Source organism: Geotrypetes seraphini, chromosome 5 (genome assembly GCF_902459505.1).
Source record: "Geotrypetes seraphini chromosome 5, aGeoSer1.1, whole genome shotgun sequence".
NCBI classification, from domain to species: domain Eukaryota; kingdom Metazoa; phylum Chordata; class Amphibia; order Gymnophiona; family Dermophiidae; genus Geotrypetes; species Geotrypetes seraphini.
The window spans coordinates 212170682-212187040 of NC_047088.1; the positions used below are offsets into that span (position 1 = coordinate 212170682).

At 41.1% G+C, this 16359-nt stretch overlaps 1 protein-coding gene across 2 annotated transcripts in view; it reads right to left on the reverse strand.

Moving 5' to 3' along the window:
• Nucleotides 1-16359, reverse strand: part of PSMD14 (proteasome 26S subunit, non-ATPase 14) — a 190818-nt gene that overhangs the window by 88494 nt on the left and 85965 nt on the right. For both annotated transcript variants that reach the window (XM_033946246.1, XM_033946247.1), the window contains exons 5-6: nt 15878-15948; nt 13387-13537 (exon numbers count right to left, since the gene is read on the reverse strand). In XM_033946246.1, the coding sequence (XP_033802137.1) occupies nt 13387-13537; nt 15878-15948 (222 nt within the window). The remainder of the gene's footprint in view (nt 1-13386; nt 13538-15877; nt 15949-16359) is intronic.

Genomic DNA, 16359 nt, shown 5'->3' on the forward strand with positions numbered 1-16359 from the left:
TCAATAACTAAGGCGAACATGAGCAGGGAGAGAAGACAACCCTGCCTCGTCCCCCTCTTCAACTCAAACACAGAGAAATACATCCCATTAACCTTGACACATGCCAAAGGGACATTATACAAGGACTGAATCCAGGAGATAAAACGCTCCTCCAACCCCATAACATGGAGAACACAAGTCATAAACAGCCAATCAACACAGTCAAATGCCTTCTCTGCGTCGACAGCTACCACCATCCAAGGCTGTCGACCTTTGCATACACGCCACACCAAATTAAGCACCCGCCTAAATACCATCCGCAGCCTGTCTGCCCCCTATAAATCCCACCTGATTTGGATGAACCAGGGAAGGCATACAAACAATCTATCTGCCAAAATGCGCATCATCAACTTAGAATCAATCCCAAGCAGAGAAATAAGTTGATAGCTGTCACACTGCATAATGTCCTTCCCCGGCTTCAGGATAACCGTTATTCCTGCCAGCCTCATAAAGAATGGCAACTGCACCCCATCCTGTAGAGAATTATATAAGTGGGTCAATAAAGGGGCCACCAACACCTGAAACTTCTTATTAAAAAGTCCTGTGAACCCGGTGCCTTTCCAGGCTCAAGGGACTTAATCGCCTGTAACACTTCTGCCACTATAACCTCTGCATCAAGAGGCTGGGCCAGCGACTCAGAGTAGAAAGATCCAAATGCCCCAGATAAGAATGAATATCCTGATGTTCCGGGGTATATATATTTCCTGCTAAAATTCTTGAAACCTCATCTGAATCTGTTCATCAGCAGTAAGCAATTTCCCTTGCTTATCCCGTAGAGACATGATATTAGATTGTGTTTGCTTAGTTTTCAATCTATGTACCAATATCTTACCAGCTCAATTTCCAGATCGAAGAATTTAAGGTGCAGCCGCTCCATATTAAATTTAATAACCTCATCCTCCAATTTGCCCAAAGTGGAACGCAATTCAAGAATCTTAACCCAAAGCATCGTATCCCCTGTACCCCCCTTATGTAAATTAACCAATATAGCTAACTCCTCCAATAGCATGCGTTCCTCCGCCTCTCTATTTTTCTTTTTATGTGATGCAAGAGAGATAAGCTCTCTCCTGAGAACTGATTTTAAACTCTCCCAAATGGCTGCAAGAGAGTACTCATCTATACTATTGTGCTCCAAAAAGTCTAGAATTGACTCTGTGGGGACTACCGAGACCTGGATCACGATATTGGAGACTTAATGATAGATTGTTGAGGGATCCTCTTATTGTCCATAAGGTTGAAAAGTCTAGAATTGACTTTTGTTTATAAACATTTGTTTATAATGACGGGGATTGCCATGCAGCTTATTTTAAAGAATTGGAAAAATTGGGATAGATTTAACTATTATTCATTCTGGTGGGAATCCCTATGTTATGTCTTTAAAATGGAAAAGTTTATGGCCATTCAAAAAGGGATGTTATAAAAAATTTATGGAAGTATGGGAACCATCAACTAAATATTGTAAGGATTGATTTATTTATATGAATGAGGAAACCATACACATCCAGGGGTGGGGGTGGGGGGAGGGGGTATGTTTTGGTACTGGTTAAGAGGTATAGATAGGTTGTTTATAGATTTTTTTTTTTAAAGAAGATGTTGATCAATTGAAAATGGGTGGGGGAAAATAAGTCTTGTCTTTATTATATTAAGTTTATTGTGCTGTAATGTTAATATTTTATGTAAATACATAATTTTGTCTGCACAATTGAAGTTATGAAAATGAATATAGAATTAAAAAAAAGAGGATCCCTAAACTATCCCTCAAACTATCATTACCCTCAACAAACTATCATTAAGTCTCCAATATCGTGATCCAGGTCTCGGTAGTCCCCACAGGGGATAGATTCCATACAAATGTAAAGAAGTTCTTCTTAACCCAGAGAATGGTAGAAAACTGGAACGCTCTTCCGGAGTCTGTCATAGGGGAAAACACCCTCCAGGGATTCAAGACAAAGTTAGACAAGTTCCTGCTGAACAAGGACACTGGTAGGGCTAGTCTCAGTTAGGGCGCAGGCAATTCTTATGTTCACCCAGACTGGAGCCTGATCAAGACCATGAGATATTTTCTATAGTAGCTGTTTCAAGTTTACTCCCCAGCTTCTATCCAAGCAAAATAAATCTATCCTCGTATAGATATTGTGTTCCAAGGAATAAAATGAATAGTCCCCTGTCCCCACAAGTGTTTACTCCTCCACCCATCCACCACATTAAGAGTTTCCATTAAAGTTTGCAATTTTTGCCTCCCTTCCCCCTCCTACCATCAGATTAAAGTTCCATAAGAACATAAGAAATGCCTGCACCGGATCAGACCTGGGGGTCCATCCAGTCTGGTGGTCTGCACACGTGGAGGCTCAGCCAGGCATACCTGGGCGAATACCTTAATCATTTGTAACCCTCAATGTGTCCCGCAAGAAGATGTGCTTCCAATTTTACCTTAAATCCTAAAATGGTGGTTTCCTCCACCACATCTTCTGGGAGAGAGTTCCATGCGTTCACCACCCGCTGTGCGAAGCAGAACTTTCTGACATTTGTTATGGCCGTAACCCCTCTCAGCTTCAGTCCAGACCTCTCCCTAAGCCTTCAGAATATTTGGAAGTAAATCCTCAAAAAATTTGCTGTTTAACATTAGGGCCATACACATTCATTAATGTCAAAGCAACCCCATTTATACTTCCCACCAATATAATCCACCGTCCTCCCTCATCCTTCCATTCTTGATCAGTACGGACCTTCAGATATGTAGCAAACAAAATACCTACACTTGCTTTTTTCCGCTCCCGTTTATTTGAGGCCCAACTCCTCCCCCCATATTCCCTAGCGGAAAACAATTTTTTCCCTTGTTTTAAAAAATGTGTCTCCTGTATAAAACCCACAGCTACACATAATCTTTTCAACTCTTTCAATAATAACTGCCTCTTGCAAGGAACATTTAAACCACTGACACTGAAACTGCAAAATCGCTTTCTATCCATACCTCCCATCGTAACCCTATATAAGCCCCCACCACACAGCCAATGAAGACCACCACCCCTCTGTTACCCAACCCCCCTCCTCCCTAACCAACCCCCCACCCCTTCCCCTCCCTCAATCCCAACTCTACCACCTAGACTTCGAGTAACATTCCCCAACCCTAACATACACATCAATCAGAACACATAAAACCCCCCTGCTCAAATTCACCCAATTATTCTCCTGCCCTTCCTCATGCATTTTCCAATACTCCACTACAATCAGAACATCCCATCCAGTACAAACCACCACATACACTTCTCTGAAACATCATGAACCACACAAGAAGAAAACAGTAACACTTCCCAGCCTGTCAAAAGTCTCATCAAGTGTCGTCTCCGGCCTTACCCGACTCCGAATTCTGCTGGGCTTTCTGTTCCCCAGCCCCGATCTTCACGGCGGCAGACCACTGAGACTCCTCACCCCCAGCATCTGAGATCCCTTCCTTAACAGGCTCCATGCTTCTTGCACCATGGTCACTTTCTTGTGGGCTCCATTAATGGTCATAAGTAATCCAAAGGGAAACAGCCAACGAAATGTTATGACTCACTGCGTAAGCAGAGTAGGAAATATTGGCAGAAGTATGGGTTCCCTGGAACTGAATTGAAGTAGAAGGGAGAACCAATGTTGTTTGGGCCACCATGGAGTAATGAGAATCATGGTGGCTGCTTTTCTCTTGAGCTTGAACAGAGTTCTCAACATGAGAGGAACAGGAGGGAAGAAATATAGAAACCGACCCGTCCAATCCAGAAGAAAAGCATCCACCGCCAGACGGAGAGGAGTAAAGTCTGGAGCAAAATTGGGGCAACTGGTGATTGTGAGGGGCTGCAACTAAGTTCACCTGTGGAGTGCCCATTGAGCAAATACGGACTGGAGAGTTAGAGTCAAGAGTCCATTCATGAGATTGAAGGATTCTGCTGAGGTTGTCTGCTATTGAATTCTTCTCTCCTTGAATGTAGATAGCCTTCAAGAACAGATTGTGAGCTATAGCCCAAGACCAAATTTTCTGGACCTCCTGACACAACAGGAGAGAACCCGTGCCTCCTTGCTTGTTTATATAGTACATTGCTACTTGATTATCCATGCAAAGGAGGAGGACTTGAGGACAGAGAAGATGTTGAAACGCCTTGAGAGCATAAAACATCGCTCTGAGTTCTAGGAAATTAATGTGAAAATTTTTGCTCCCTGGCAGTCCAAAGACCCTGAGCCTGCAGATCATCTATGCGCACCCCCCATGCATAAGGAGACGTGTCTGTCGTGATGATTTTGTGATATGGAGGCAGATGAAAAAGAAGACCTCTGGAAAGATTGGAGGAGGTCAACCACCATTGAAACGACTGCAGAAGAGACGATGTCACAGATATGTGCTGTGAAAGATGATCCGCCTGAGATCACTGGGAAGCCAGAGTCCACTGAGGAGTACGCAGATGGAGTCTCGCCAACGGTGTGACATGAACTGTAGAAGCCATATGGCCTAGAAGAACCATCATGTGTCTGGCAGAGATGGTCTGATGTAGAAGCACTTGTTGACAGAGACAGATGAGAGTCTGAAGACGATCCGGTGGGAGGAACGCTCTCATGAGAGTGGTGTCCAGGATTGCCCCAATGAACTGAAGATGCTGAGTCGGAATGAGATGCGATTTGGAGAAATTGACCTCGAATCCCAGAAGCTGAAGGAAATAAATGGTCTGAGATGTTGCTTGGACCACTTCCTGGGTTGAAGGAGCTTTGATCAACCAGTCGTCTAGATAAGGAAAGACTTGAAGGTCGTGAGAATGAAGAGATGAGGTCACTACTTACAGGCACTTCGTGAATACTCTGGGAGAAGATGCCAGGCCAAAGGGTATTGGTAATGACAACGACTGATTTGAAATTTGAGGTATTTCCTGGAAGCCGGATGAATAGGTATGTGTGTGTAGGTTTCCTTGAGATCTAGGGAGCATAGCAAGTCAGCTTCATCGAGGAGAGGATAAAGAAGCGCAAGAGACAACATTCTGAACTTCTCCTTCACCAGAAATTTGTTGAGATATCTGAGATCCAAAATGGGTCTCAGACCTCTGGTCTTCTTGGGGATCAAGAAATAACGGGAGTAAAATCCCTTTCCCTGCTGATCGAGAGGAACTTCCTCGATGGCATTCAGCAGAAGAAGAGATTGTGCCTCCTGCAGAAGAAGGGAGAACTGTGCAGGGTTAAAAGGAAACTCTATTTGGAGGACTGTCTGGTGGAAGAAGTCTGAAAATTGAGAGAGTAACCCTGACAAATGATGTTGAGGACACAAAGGTCTGAGGTGATGAGTTCCCAACGGTTGATAAATAACTGAAGATGACTCCCGATGGGCTAAGTGTAAGAAATGAGAAGACTGGCTACGCCCCACAGAAACATGTCAAAAATGCTGAGCAGCTTTGGGTTGCGTAGCTTGCTTATTCTGCTGCTGCCGGCGAGGTTGCTGCTACTGTTGTTGCCATGGTCTACGAGGTTGAGGCTGAGAGGTCTGCAGAGGTCGAGCAGTAAAATGCCTCTGTAAGAAGACTGTTGCCTGAAATGGACGAGCAGGTGGAGGCTTTTTCTTGTTTATTAATCAAAGTAATCCCAACTGGTTTCATGAGCCGATAATTAATCTAAGGATTCCCCCAAAAAGTTTATCGCCCAAACAAGGAGCATTGGCTAGACGATATTGATGGTTAACATCCAGCTCAGATACCCGAAGCCAAGCTAAGCGCCTCATAGCCACAGCCATGGCGGTAGCTCGAGATGTAAGCTCAAAGGTGTCACAAAATGAGCGTACCAAAAACTTCCGGAGTCACTGTTGTAGAAGAGGAACCTTGCATTCAGGAAGATACTTCTGAAGGACAGACACTTGCTGAACCAAATGCTTGAGAGAAAAGGAAAAATGGAAAGCATAATTATCAGATTGGTTGGCAAGCATGGCATTTTTGATATAAACGCTTGCCAAAACGATCCATGGCCTTACCCTCTCTGTCAGGAGGAACAGAAGCATATACACTGGCCCCCAAGCAGACCTTCTTCAGAGTAGACACCAGCAGGAGGGACTCATGAGGAAGCTGAGGCTTGTCAAAGCCCGGGATAGGAATCACTCTATATAGGGCGTCAAGCTTACGAGGGGCACCAGGCACTGTCAAAGGAGTTTCAAGATTTTTATAAAAGGTCTCCCGTAAAATGTCATGAAGGGGGAGCTTGAGGAACTCTTTAGGAGGCTGATCAAAATCTAATGCATCCAAAAATGCTTTAGATTTTTTTGGAATCAGATTCTAGAGGGATAGAAAATGTCTTTGACATTTCCCTCAAATCTTTGAAAAAGAGGTCTGTTCTGGTTTAGGAACAGGCTCTTGAGAAGAAGGATTCTTCATCAGAAGAAGCCTTATCCTCTGTCACAAGAGGCTTTTCAGAGTCATCCCAGAGATCTGGGTCTTGCACCGGTGGTAATCGACCCCGCGAATCCAGAGTCGAGGTCTCAATATTTCTGGTCTTCCGCACCAATTTCCCCGATCTGATCAACATCGCGTCAGGGGAGGTATGAGAGGAAGAATGTCAAACTGGCTCTGACATCGACCCCGGGCCTCAGCGGTACGAAACAACCCTTTGCTGAGGCAATAAAACTGTAGACGCCAGTTCCGCAAAGGTCGATACCGAGGAAACAGGCTCAGCCGAAAGGACCTGCATCGATACCGAAGAGGCAGAGCGAACCGGTGCCGTAAGGGTTGAAGCCGATATCAAAGGCTCAGACCGGACCCAGCACCAGGGAAGCCGGTGACAGCAAAGCAGGCAGTATATGTTGTAACTGCTCCCTTAACTGGACTTGCAATATGGCTGCAATTTTGTTGTCCAGAGGCTGCACCAATACCGCTTGGTTTTTCGCCGGTATCCTTTGGTGCCGCTCTGCGCTCCGGAGATGAGGAGGCCGATGACGAGGCACTCACCTCAATAGGAGTCGAGCGTTTCTTGGCACGTCTCAAGGTTTGCAGGACTTGGCTCACTGCTGAAGCAACCTGAGGGTCCGATGGTGTAGGGGAAGGCTTCTTAGCCGGCTTACCTACTGGCTGCGACACCGAGGAAGATTCTTGTAGACTGATGCGATGCCAATTTCGGCGTGGAAGCGACATCGGCGCCGATGTCGAATCACCCTCCATACCGGAGCCGAACAATAACCACTGCTGAAGCTGATGGTTTTTGAGGGTCCGCTTCTGAAGAGACGAACAATGGGTGCAGGAATCAGCCCTGTGGTCTGGACCCAAACACTAGAGGCACCAGCGATGCAGATCCGTAAGTGATACAGGGCGAGCACACCTTGGGCACTTTTTGAAAACCCAATTGTGGACGGGACATGAAGGGAAACACGGCCGCCAGCAAAATCGAAGGTCGAGGCTTGAATCGTGGCAACAGGCCCCGCCGGGGCTGCAGTCGGAAACACAAAACAAAAAAATAAGTTTTATTATTATTTTTTGTTTTTCTAATAGATAAAGAAATAAAGAAATAAAAAGAGATAAAAAAGTGAAGAAAAAAATGCCACGCGAGGTGGGAAGGCAGCGAAGAAAAAAGTCAATAGCCATTGAAACGCGACTTCTTAGCTCCGCTGAATCTAAGAACCTGAGGGACCATGCGCCTTACATCGGGCGGGTGAAGGCACTCGCACATGTGCGGTGCGGGCTAGCCAGAACTTTCTAAGTTCTTAGAGTGCAATTCACTCTAAAGTGTCCATACCGGGGCTCCGTCGGTGCCATCACCCATCAGTGAGAATATGCTGCCTCTGCTTGTCCTGGGATAACATATGCTTTATTGATGTCAAAAAATCCAAAATGTAAACACAAGTCCTTCACATACAATATAGATTAAGTCCCGACAAAGATCCGAGTTTTGGCGACTCCACTGCCTTCCACATAAGTTCTTAGTTATCCCTTGAGGAAGGCGGCAGAATCGCCGAAAATCATATCCTTGTCAGGACCTAGTCTATATTGTATGTGAGGGACATGTTTTTTACAGTTTGGATTTTTTGACATCAATAAAGCATATGTAACTGAAGGTTAGTCTAAGACATCTCCTGTGCCTCTTCTTTTTGTTGGTTCTTGGTTCACATATTGACAGGTTTGCTCATTTATATCATATGTCCATTTTCACTTAAGTCTTGTGAGACACATAGTAACATAGTAGATGACGCCAGATAAAGACCCGAATGGTCCATCCAGTCTGCCCAACTTGATTCAATATAAATTTTTTAAATTTAAATTTTTTTCTTCTTAGCTATTTCTGGGCAAGAATCTAAAGCTCTACCCGGTACTGTGCTCAGGTTCCAACTGCCGATGTCTCCGTCAAATCTCACTCCAGCCCATCTACACCCTCCCAGCCCATCCTCAACCAAAAGGCAATATAAAGACACATACCGTGCAAGTTTACCCAGTACTGGCCTTAGTTCAATATTTACTATTATTTTCTGATTCTAGATCCTCTGTGTTCATCTCACGCTTCTTTGAACTCCGTCACCGTTTTCCTCTCCATCACCTCTTTCGGGAGCGCATTCCAGGCATCCACCACCCTTTTCCGTAAAGTAGAATTTCCTAACATTGCTCTTGAATCAACCACCCCTCAACCTCAAATTGAATGAACACTTTAGACTGAACAAACATAAACAACAACTAAATACTAGAAATTTGTTGGCTCCTGTTGGTGGTACATTGGAATTCAAAAGAGGCATACCATAAAAGATCCACAGTGAGAATATGCTGCCTGCTTCTCCTGTAACAGGTGTTATCCAGGGACAGCAGGCAGATATTCTCACAGATGGGCGACATCATCCATGGAGCCTAGTACAGACAGTGCTAAAGTATACTGTCACTTTAAGACTGCCCGCACTGCACATGTGCAAGTGGCTTCCCACCTGACGCTAGCTCCCAAGGTTGTCAGTTCTATGTTCAAGTGAGAATATCTGTCTGCTGTCCCTGGATAACACCTGTTACAGGTAAGTATTTGTGCTTTATCCCAGGACAAGCAGGCAACATATTCTCACAAATGGGACTCCCTTGCAAAACTGAAAGGGAAGGAGGGACATTTGGCCTCTAAATAAAGAATAAATGGTGCAGGTTCAAAGAAGAGTGACCAAGATGGTAAAGGGAATGGAACTCCTCTCGTATGAGGAAAGACTAAAATGGTTAGGGCTCTTCGGCTTGGAAAAGAGTCGGCTGAGGGGAGATATGATTGAAGTCTACAAAATCCTGAGTGGAGTAGAATGGGTACAAGTGGATCAATTTTTCACTCCGTCAAAAATTACAAAGACTAAAGGACACTCGATGAAGTTACAGGGAAATACTTTTAAAACCAATAAGAAATTTTTTTTCACTCAGAGAATAGTTAAGCTATGGAACGTGTTGCCAGAGGATGTGATAAGAGCGGACAGTGTAGCTGACTTTAAGAAAGGTTTGGAAAAGTTCCTGGAGGAAAAGTCCATAGTCTGTTATTGAGAAAGATGGGGGAAACCACTGCTTGCCTTGTATCAGTAGCATGAAATATTGCTACTCCTTGGGTTTTGGCCAGGTACTAGTGACCTGGATTGGCCACCGTGAGAACGGGCTACTGAGCTTGATGGATCATTGGTCTGACCCAGTAAGGCTATTCTTATGGTCTTATGTAACACTGAATGAACTCTGACATACCATCTGATATGAGTATGTATAGAATAATGGAAGGAGAAGGAAATTGGTCAGCCCCACAGCGATCCACCAGATTTTAAGGACGAGTTCCCATGCAAATGAGTTTTGGTTTAATGGTTTTGTAAGTCCTGGAATGTTATATCCAGTTTCTTGTTCTGTAGACTGCCTTGAAGTACAACTGCTATGGTTGGGATAGAAATACTGAATAATGTAATGTATGGGGACAGACTTAAAGATCTCAATATGTATACTTTGAAGGAAATGCAGGAGAGGGGATATATGACAGAGATCTACCTATGTAGCATAAATGTGCATGAAGCGAGTCTCTTTTAATTGAAAGGAAACTCTGGAATGAGGGGGCTTAGGATGAAGGTGAAAGGGGATAAATTCAGAAATGGTGGAGGTGGTGGAGAAAAAAGGTATGTCTTAGTACAAGAAAGCTTGGGACGGGTGCATAAGCTCTCTGGGGGAGAGAAGGAGGTGGTGGAGGGCATGGTAGGGCAGACTGGACAGACCATGTAGTATGTCTTCATTTTTCTGTTTCTATGTAATGTAATGAGCGACATTTATGGTGTTTTGTATTATTTCATAGTATGTTTGGTACTGAAATTTGGATTTGGATCACACATTGCTCAGTAATAGCACAAGGCAAATTAAATTCAGGTACAGTAGCTATTTTTCTAACCCCTGGAAGACTTACAATTTAAAGTTTTGTACCTGAGGCAATGGAGAATTAAGTGACTTGTCAAAGACCTCAAGGAGCAGCAGTGGTATTTGAATTTATTTTAAGTATTTATAATCTGCCTATCAAACCTTTTAGATGGAGCACAAGACAACACATAAAATCATTATCTGCAACCTACTACCTAAGAAAATGCTACTTGTAAACACTGTTTCAGAAATATTTGTTAAGGATGTAATCTGATTCTATTATATGTATATAAGTTCTATGTAACATTTATGCTATTTGCAATCCACCTAGAACTCCACTCTGAGGATCCGGCGGGATATAAGACTGCACATAACATAACATAACTAGTGAAATGTTGCCAGTAATATATTACTGCTATTATTAATTTTCTTACCCTTTGCCTCAATTTATTTCCTTTCATTTGACAATTGGTATTCTATCCTCTTAAATTTAGATTTATTGTCTATTGTTCACTGCTTTATCATCTCCTCAGGACAGACAGTATATTACATTATAATAAACAATAAACCATAAGATGTAAGTCAGTAATATATTACTTGTACAAATCTGATAACATGCATTAAAACCTACATTTCTAGAGACTCTTTTTAGACCAAGTTCTCTTTAACAATGAAAAAAAAAAAATTTCACTCTAACACCATCTCAGCTGATGAGGTGCTAAGTTTCTTCTGATAGAGTTCATTAAGACTTCAAGATTTAAAAACTATAGCAATGAATTACTGAGATCCTATTATACAAAGTAATTATCCCGATAGTTTTAAATGTGGACAACCACTAAGATGAATTATTTTACCACAGTTCTATTTTATACAATAAAACCCTGTGCTAAAAAAGCCTAACTTGTGGTAAAATAACCCATCTTAATAGCGGCCTTAAATAACTCCCCCCCCCCCATTAGTATATAATTTTACATCATTCTCTACCTTTAAATTCCACCTTACTCTCAAATATTAGTCAGCATGATCATTAACTTCCAATGTTTACCTCACAGCAAGCAGAAAAGCAATAGAATGTAGGAGGGGAAAAAAACCCTATAGGAGGAAAAAAAAACCTATACAAGTCTTTATCTGCCGTCATCTACTATGTTACTATATTTACTTTGTGTCCACTTAAGACTTGCTCTGTACAAAGTTAAGTAGATCTAATCCCTTTAATAGGCCAATAATCGTATTACAATGCCATTTTTCAGGACTATTAAGGTCTTTTCCTCAGACACTTTCTCTTTCTTCTGATAGTGAAACAAATGGGTGCCTTTTCACAATCATTAGAGCAGAATGGAAAAGAAATGGAGCCTCAGAACAGTCCAAAATCATAACCTTTTCAATGTTAAATAAGATTGGTTGCCACTCCAAATGATATGTGAAGTTTTCACAAGATATAAAGAACTCCTGATGTATTGTCTGTATTTATTTTCAAAAGGCACCTCATACAATGAAGACTCTAGAAATCGCATGTATTGTGTGTACTGAGATAATACATGGAATCAGAAAATTACTAACAATTGTGCATACTCTTCTCCCATTCCTTTAATCACCTTATACCAACTTGTCTAGCTTCTTTTATTTACACCTTTGTACAGTATCTAACCAGAATAACACAATCTGCTCATTTTTAATTCACTTGCATATCATTTTTACTGCCTACACGGGCAGTTTTTGCTTTGAAAACTAAGCCATGGCAGTAAAGATGAGGCCTCAATTTTCCTTATTTAAAGATTTCATGTTAGGAAAGGTTTGATTGTTATCTTTGACAGATGAGCAATCTAAAACAGTAATATTAAATTTGCTAGAGTCAGTAGGCATTGAAATATAAATAAATTACAAATGAGGTACAGTACACCAACACTTATTGTAACGTAATGCACAAATTTTACTATCAGGACAGCTTCCATAATCGTGTATTATGATCATTTTATTCAAACGATTATTCTACATTACAATAGAAATACATGCTCAAACAAGACACCTCAGCAGTATTTTAAAGCAGTAAACCACCTAGCCAATTTCTGTATATTCTATAGTTTTTCTAATCCACTCTCCCTGTGGTTGAGCAAAATCGAATTGCCTCTCACATTTGCAGACAGCTCTGTGAAGGTGATAATAGAGCTGCTCCCTGCTGTCATGAGGCAGGAAATAGGAAAATGGCATATGGGGCTAGAAAGAAATAAAAAAGGAACTAAACAAGAACAAAAGAGATTTCAACAAAGGACAACTATAACCCAATATGCTTTGCAAGTTAATCTCTTTTCAGAATCATTTAACATACTTAATCATCTGGCTCCTCACTGAAAATGCAAATAGCTAAGACAGTCTTTGGGGGAACTTTAATTGTCTAAAATGTACTCAATGAATGTGTCAAAAAGATCCCCAGAACCTATCATACTCAGGGTTTGCAGTTATCAATCACTATAACTAGATATGTGGATATTTTAGATCTTCCAAACTTACTACTTTAATACAATATTAACCTCTCCATAAAGACAGTGGATTTTAGAAAAACAAACTTGAATTTATCTGTGTTAAGTTTAAAACAACATTATTAAAGTGATATATAATTTACCTCCACCTGAGCAAACCAGCTCTAACAAAAGGAGGAAATGAATACATAACATACAGGCGAACTGATATTCATAACTCCCAACATAAATCTGAATTTGGCTTCTCAAAAAAAAAGCACAAAAATGCTAATATTCACAAATTCAATCAGTTGAATTTCATTTGACTAAAGAGGGTAACAAAAGTAGCACACATATGGCAGATGATCTTTGCTGCACTAATAACTGCAAGAATTTTAAATGTGTTATTTGAAGATTTTTAATTTTTTTTTTGTTTCCCACATATGTAAAAAAAAAAAAATATAGATAGATATAAAATTGCCTTTTTATATTTCTGATTTAAATCATAGTTAATAGATGAATCCCCCCTTCCTCCCCCCAAAAAAACCCACAAAAACAAAAACCTTAAACTGTACCTTTCCTTTTACGCTTTGAATAGGATCCACTACTACTGCTACAGCTCTTTCCGATAGGGCTTCAAAGCTCTGCTGAGTATTGATATCGACTCCAGACAGCCAACAGCCAAAGCCAGGGTGACTGTGATACCACCCAACCACCATCTCGGGCCTGAAACAGTGAGGGCACGTTCAGTGACTAACAATGCCAGCAACAACAACATACTATATGAAAAGAAACACCAAGGTAACAGGGTATAAATTAGGACAAGAGAAGGGAAACAGGTGTGAAAAGGGTACCATTAGAAACATTCACCAAACTATTGTGAAAACATGGAAATGAATAAGTGTGACAAAAGGAGTGCTATCATTAAGGGATGCACATTAGCAATGGTAGATCATGCTTTCAATTTTTCACCCTGTTACCACACCTTCCCTGAGCCAGTTTTTACCCTTTCAGCACTTGAGTAAATATCTACTCTTTAAATATCAATTAAACCAGCAGTAGAACTAGGAACTCAGTCAAAAAGCAATTTGCACTGTTCTGCTCAGCTGCTGAGCCTTTTGCTAACATTAATTTTGAAGTTTTTTCACAGTAAAAGTATTCGAGCAAGCAGATGACAACTGTTGAGAGGTAGAGAGTAAAATACCATAAAAATTTGTTTAACACTACCATACATATGTTTTGTTGGAGAAAACTGTTTACAAATAAAGCAATTAACCACTTGCTTGTAAAAATAGTTACAGTAATACTGCAAGATCTCCTCTTTCCTAACAACTTACTGTACTGACAGTTATACAATACAGATGAGAAAATTATTTGTTTTGAAATTAAAACACGAGCATGGTGCCCAATGTTTAGCAGATAAGGGAAAGTGCAAGCAAGTCAGTCCGGTAAATGAAAGTCAAAGGGAATCCCAGGGATGCTCCATTTAAGAGCTGTGTCCTGATCACATTGACAATGGCATTTCTCCCTGTAGCAAGCTTCAGTGTCTCAGCCTACCAGATTATATGGGGGGGGGGGGGAGAGACAAGATACATTTTCATTTGCAATAGCTGCCATTTTAGAGAATGGGAAAACAGAGGCAAGACTGAGAAGGCATTTACTACAGAACTAGAAATTACTACATCACAGTCAATTTTCTTAATGTTCTACCTTGGTAACACATGTAAAACTGTCATGCCAATACAAGTTATCAATCTTGTTACTGCATTCTTTTTGTTATTACCTCAGCTCATATGCTCTTGATTTTAAAGTATTGAGACTGCTTCTTTTTTTCTTTCTAAGAAGGAGATGTGGCAACGCAGTGCTGGTTCTTATGAAGCTCATACACTGATGTTTCTGAACCTGAAGTTGGATTGCCGTAGTCTTCTTTGTTGGGTCACAGCAAGAGGAAGAACGTCAAACATTTGGTCCAGGCAGATAAGGAAGACGTGTCTTCGACAGTACCCAGCATGGCTAATTGTTGCCCCACTATATGCTTGCCGTAACATTTCAGGAGTTTCATTACTGCTCTTCCCAAGTTTAACACAAAATTCAATCACACATCTTTGGCATACTCTCACGGACAAATCTTCCTCATCTGTCATGACGGAATGTATTGCGACCCAACAATGAAGATTATGGCAGTCCAACTGCAGGTTCAGAAATGTCGCTATATGAGCTTCACAAAAACCAGCACAGCGTTGTCACGTCTACTTCTTGGAAAGAGAAAGAGACAGTCTCATTATGTGTGTTTACGTGCAAGTGGATCCTTTAACGTGAACAACCACATATATAGTTTTCACATTAAAGGATGAGAAACGAAAACTTGTGAGCCTGTGCTTGTGCTGCTTCCCTCCCCCACCCCTTTCCAGGCTCAAGACAGGGGAACAGCAGACCCATGCCAGTCATGGCCTCTCTATGTCAGATAATTCATTTTTTATACCGCAGCTGTTTCTGCTAGCCGCCACATAGTTGTTTTCCTCTTCTACTTCAGGCTATGTGTAAAACATTTTTTTAGGAAACAGCTATTTTTGTCAAACTTACAGCTATTTTTCTTTGCACAGCCTTTCAACAATGTATTAAATATGACCTGGACATCAGAATAGTACATTTGTAGCTCTTCAGGTACTTGAAAGGTTGCTGTAAGGCAACACTTCAGTGTGAACAACCAAAGGCCAATTTTGTATAAAATATTATGACATAACATATCATTGTAAGCATATATAGTAATGCTTTATATAAACTGTGAATAAAGCAAACTTCACTGGAAATAAATATTTGTTGTTTAATTTTTGGTCCAGCGGTAAGGAGCACAGACTGTGGGATAAGAATTTGCACTAAAGAACATGATGTGCTACACTTTTGCAATTTAAGACAACTTTTGAACTCAGTCTTTTTGATATGCAAAGACTGGATTCTATTGAAGCAGCACTATGAATGTGCAAGTGCAATTTTAAATATAGGCAACTTTTTGGGTTCATTGAAGAAATGCTGTTGTATGCTGTTGCTTTAATATCTGTTACTTACCTTCCGGTCTGCTTCAGCATATCCAGCATTTTAGCTTGAAACACTGGATCAACTGCCTCAACACTGACACCCTAAATTAAGAGAAAAGACAAGTCATCTTGATCCCAGAACAAAACAAAGCTGACAATCTACAGCTAGAAGTATTACAATGAGAACAAAACCTGCATTAAATAACCTCTGAACTCAAGTTTCATGTAACGCCATAACTGCACTCTGGAAAAGCAGACAGATGTAATTCATACTAACAGCTTATTCTCCTTAAATTTCTAAACATCAATAGTTTAATAGTATCCACTATTGTTCATAAAATATTTCTTGTCCCCTCATGGTATCTGAAATCTATTTGAACTTTATGGACTTATAGTCAATCCACATAAAGCATCATACTTGCTCGACATAGCAGTGCCAGAAGACAATTTAAGACCCCTTTTACTAAGCCATGTAGGCAAGTGTTAGACGGAAAATGCTCTGACGTCCATTTC